The sequence below is a fragment of the Malania oleifera genome, chromosome 12 (assembly GCF_029873635.1).
Source record: "Malania oleifera isolate guangnan ecotype guangnan chromosome 12, ASM2987363v1, whole genome shotgun sequence".
NCBI lineage: Eukaryota > Viridiplantae > Streptophyta > Magnoliopsida > Santalales > Ximeniaceae > Malania > Malania oleifera.
This window is the reverse complement of record NC_080428.1, coordinates 19,127,756-19,132,767: the sequence shown is the minus strand read 5'-3', so window position 1 is coordinate 19,132,767 and position 5,012 is coordinate 19,127,756. Positions and strand designations below refer to the sequence as shown.

Sequence of the window (5,012 nt, the reverse complement as noted above, 5' to 3'; positions counted from 1 at the left end):
AAAAAAAAAAAAAAAAAAAAAAATTTATGACTGATTTTATTTTTTCACAAGTAGTGTTTAGATGTAAAGTATGGACTTTAGAGTCTAGATTTAAATTTGTGTAAATGTTTTATCCAAATCTAAATAAATTCAAAACTAAAGTCTCAATTTCATTAGATTATAGTTTTATTATTATTATTATTGGTATTCCTTGAGTATTTTTATTATTCTTATTATTTGATCCAAATACCAAAAAAAATGAGCGCGCTAATTAAACTTTTTTCTTATTTTAATTTCCAAAATATAGTCAATTTTAAATTATAAATTATAAGTTTGGATAATAATAATAATAATAATAATACCAAAGGAGGAAATTAATTTTGCGCTGTAAAGCAAATAATGACCTCAAATGAAACATCGCTTTCCTGACAAAAATAAGAGGAAAGGGGGACAGAGTTGCAAGCTTTGGCACGTTATTATTATATGTTGATTACAAAGACAAAAAGGCCCCACCTCTAATCACCTTTTCCTGAAAAGTTGAACATAATTCATGTACGTACCATCTAAGCTTTCCCACATCTTTCTCTAAAATACTTCACACTACTCTTTCTTCTATCCCTCCACTTTGGTTTCCACAAAAAAGGTCATGCCACCTGCTGATATATATAATTTTTATTTTCTTTTTCCCCCCCGCCCGCCTAATAAAACTTAGACATTATTTCCTTTCTAATTTATCACTTATTTTTGGGCATGAATTCAAGACCTATAATTTAAATCTCTTTCAATCATAAGATTAACAAGTGAGCGAGCAACATGATTCATAATTTCAAACTATCTTATTTTACGCAAGTAAAATAAGTAGATTATCATGCATTTTAGCTTATGAATTCAATTTTTATAATTTAATGTGTAAATATATTATAAAATTATATATATTTTAAGTTTATACAAATTTTAATTTTGGATTCAAAATTTTTATTTCTTAACATCACCTTAAGCAACACGTAAAAGATAATAAACCAAAAAAAAATCTTCCCTTACAGGGACTTGAGAGAGGTGCAAAGCATATACATTTATATCCGGCCAATGAAAACTGTACGTAGGACGGCGTTACACGTGGCGAGCATCATACCATTTAAAAGTAATCGAACGCCGTAGATCGTCTCCTACTTGTACTACTCCTCCCGCGGTAGGATGACGTCGTTCTGAGTCGTCTGAGGCCCGGAATCTCGGGCGGCGCCAGCGACCGTACAAGAGCAAAATTAAGGCCTACGAAGAACGGGTGGGTTTTGACTTCGGCCGCTCCGCGCTTTGACCCGAGTCGCGTATTCGGGTCCTTATCCAGCAACCGGGTCAAAAGGCTCCGCGCGTGGTGCTCACCTTCGCATGCTTGGGCTTGCATGGCATTGGGGAATGTTAAGGGCATTTTTACGATATTTCGCAGCGTCGCCTCGTTGGATACGCCGGAGAAAGGCGTCCGTCCGTAGATCATCTCGTAGATGAAGATTCCGAAGGCCCACCAGTCCACGGCGTTACCGTGGGGCCGACCCGAGGCCACTTCCGGGGCCACATACTCATGGGTCCCAACGAAGGAGAATGACCGAGCGGCTACCGGCTCCGCCACGAACAGCCGGCTGCTGGACGACGTTTGCACCTTCCGCGACCGGAACAGCCGGTTGGAGAGGCAGGAGAGAGGGATCGCATGTGGGCGGGTGCTGCGTGGGGCCGCATGGGTCAGCGTGTTTGGAGAGGTGTCAGGGCCTTCAATGGCTGGGATCGCGCTGGAGCATAGGGATAGGTCAAAGTCCGAGAGCATGATGTGACCGTCCGATCTGACTAGTACGTTTTCGGGCTTTAGGTCTCTGTAGATGATTCCCAGCATGTGGAGGTACTCCAGGGCTACCAGAACCTCTGCCGCATAAAACCTGGAAAATGGTGGAAACGAAAAATAGAAGCAAGGAAAACAGTAGAAGTTTCAGATTTGATGTTTCTTGGAAACCAAACGGGGCTTGCAAGAAAGAAATATTCCAAGACCACGAGATAAGCTCAGAGGGAAAACCCCCTGCAGTTGAAGGAACATGAATCTGAAAGAAAATCTGAGAAAATCTTCTGATTACTTGCGTGAAAAAGAATGAAGACAGAGGCCTGATCTGGTAAATTCGATTTTAAAAACAACCAAAATAAACAGTCATATCCACTACTAATGGAGAATTTTCTTTATTGGAAATTTGCGGCTAACCAAGAGGATAATCACATAAATCTCTACTTAAGAGGATGATGCGAAACAGGGGAAGCAATTTTCCCCGAAAGTTTCCCACGGTCATTTAATGGGTATAAATACAACCAGGAGAAAAGCCAAGAAAATGAATGAAACCAAAGCGTAGTGTGTCTACTGAAGGGGACTATACAAGGGTGCAGCAGACGAAGCATTTCTGTACAGAATAACCCAAGTCCTCACAACATAAGAATACAAAATAAAGAAAACACAATCATACATGCAAAATTATATATTATATAAATATATATATATATATATATATATTCATTCACACACACACACACACACACACACACAACTGTATGTATAAAACTGCACTGTGAAAATGAAAATGTTGATATTGATTAATTATCATGCTTCGAAAGGTTAAAAATATTTCTGAAAATCGTTCACAACTTCAAAAAGCATCTGCTAGCTTTTCCAATTTTATATAGTATCTCTGCGAAACTGGAAAAGTACTTCAAGAGAGAGTGTGTGCGTGTCTGTGCGCGCGTGCGTGTGAAAATCTGCCATGGATGTACCTTGCGGAGCTCAGAGAAAAACGTTTCTGAGGCAGCTTGTGTCTAAGGTTATGCAAGTCGCCACCAGAACAAAACTCCATAACTATACAGGAGAAATGCGAATCTTCAAAATGAGCATATAAACTAGGCAAGAAAGGATGATCCACCATCTTCAATATTTTCTTCTCCATCTCCGCCCTATGACTCTTCTTCTTCAATGCCAGAGCCTCCTTATCCACCACTTTCATAGCATAAACCCGACTTTCCTCGCCGGAGCTCCGGAGCCGGCACAGGTACACCTTCCCGATATCGCCGCTCCCGATCTGCCGCACCAGCTCGAAGTCCCTGAAACCCAGCCCTGTTTTCCGGCAAACAGAGGCCGAGCGAATCGCTTCGTAGGCAGAGTCCGACGCCTGATGAGGCTTCGGCGCCAGATTTTCCGGCAAGTGGGTGGACGGCGAGAGCTCGACCGTGGCGTCGAATGAGAGACGGCTGAAACTGCTCTCGCTGCTCATTGATGAACTCTGACTTGAATTTAAAATTTCCCGACTAATTCTTTCGCCGCCTGAATCGCGAAGATGTTCTAACATCTTAAATACCCAGATCCCAATTTTCTTCTATTTCCTCTCCGAAACTCTGAACTTTATTTTGATTTAGTTCAACGAAGGACATGAATGGTAGTAGTCAAAAAGCGAAAGGAAGAAGCCGATTAGAATCTCTTCTAGACGAAGAATAATATATATATATGTAATATATATAGTCATTAACTACGATGCTTAGAAACAATGAACTATATATACCCTTTTTTTTCTAGAAGTTCTGGTTGAGCTGTGGAGGAATCAGATACGGATTAAAATGGCGATGAAATTTAAGTCCAGCGATGGCGACTCTCGAAGACGAGAATATGGAGAATTTGAGAACTGGCTTTTGAGGAGTTTGTTTCACCACGCAAGAACCGCCATTGAAGGAGCTTCGGAGCAAGTTAAAAGCTTTTGAGCCTGCGGCAGCAGATGATTAGGGTTTTCGCAGAGCCTCACGCTGCGCCCGTACGGGGTCAGAGAGAGAGAGAGAGAGAGAGAGAGAGAGAGAGAAGCTCGTAAGGAAGGTCGTTGGGGGGATATTTAAGCAAGGAGAAGGGAGGTTGATTATGGGGCTTTTTAATTATGGCTTATTTTATTCAGGAAGTGTCTATTTTTATATGATAATATTTTATTATGGATAGCCGATTTTTAAAATTATTTAAAAATTAAAAATACATAGAATAACAAATTAATATCAAGAAATATGAATTTAAAGTCTCAATTGGATTGTCACCTCCTCTTCTAAACTCCAAAATGTGCTATTAGTTCCATCCTCCTTTGGTTGCATGCAAAGAGTAGTGGGATGGGGGGATGGATGATGAGATTTGGATGGTTAAAGTGTGTTCAATTGCGGCTTTTTTCCATTTCTAATTTTTTAATGACTATAAAAGTATAATTTGTTTGTCAGGTTTTTTTAGAAAATAATTTCGCACAACATTCCCTTGAGCAATTACTTTTTAAGTCTTTAATTTAATGATTTGATAAAAATGATCATTCTAAATTTTCAATCGGTGAAATTTTCACCATAAAACATTGGAAGGTTTGTAGAGAATTTTTCCTCACAAAACGGTGATATACCAACTTGAGTCATTACGATCTTTAACACAAGCGGTTATGCTTTTTGCAAAGAGACTCAGATACCAATTGATGTGAATGGTGGATTCTTAAGATGAGGGTGAATTGGGTATTTAAAACTTTTTAGGTAAATTTATCTTTATTTTAAGATCCACAAATAGTATTTTGCAAACTAGGATCTTTCTAAACAATCACCAATTTCACAGATATAAAGATATGCAATTATTTAACTCATGCACAACAAATTAAATATAACATTCAAGTGCAGAAATCAAAAAGTATAGGGGGGAAAATGGACATAATATTTTTATCGAGGTTCAATCAAACCAGCCTTCATCCCCGCCTTAGGCCAATCACCTAAGGATTTCACTAGATGCTCACTTAACCGGACGGAGCAATGCTGTTTACAACTCTCCTTACGAGGTGGAGTCTCCCTAGTTTAATTACGGGGCTAAGCCACAACAAGTTCTCCTTACGACGCGGAGTCTCCTTAGTTCACTTGTCGGGCAGAACCAAACCAGCTCTACTTACGAGGCGAAGTCTCCTCAGCTTACCTAACCAGGTTAAAGCCAAACCAGTACACCTTATAGGACGGTGTAT

General features: G+C 39.6%; 1 protein-coding gene across 3 annotated transcripts; it reads right to left on the bottom strand.

The window, feature by feature from the left end:
* Positions 1–931: 931 nt before the first annotated feature.
* LOC131144963 (protein kinase PINOID) lies at positions 932–3,920 on the bottom strand. Of its 3 annotated transcripts, none has more exons than XM_058093959.1 (3): positions 3,558–3,920; positions 2,779–3,398; positions 932–1,904 (listed from the first exon to the last, which is right to left on the bottom strand). In XM_058093959.1, exons 2-3 carry the CDS (start codon positions 3,345–3,347, stop codon positions 1,115–1,117), a joined length of 1,359 nt encoding a protein of 452 aa, XP_057949942.1. In that variant the 5' UTR covers positions 3,348–3,398; positions 3,558–3,920; the 3' UTR covers positions 932–1,114. The 3 variants fall into 3 exon arrangements, with proteins under 3 accessions (XP_057949942.1, XP_057949944.1, XP_057949941.1); XM_058093961.1 differs by having other exon boundaries at positions 2,779–3,393; positions 3,558–3,904; XM_058093958.1 differs by having other exon boundaries at positions 2,779–3,880.
* Positions 3,921–5,012: the final 1,092 nt, after the last annotated feature.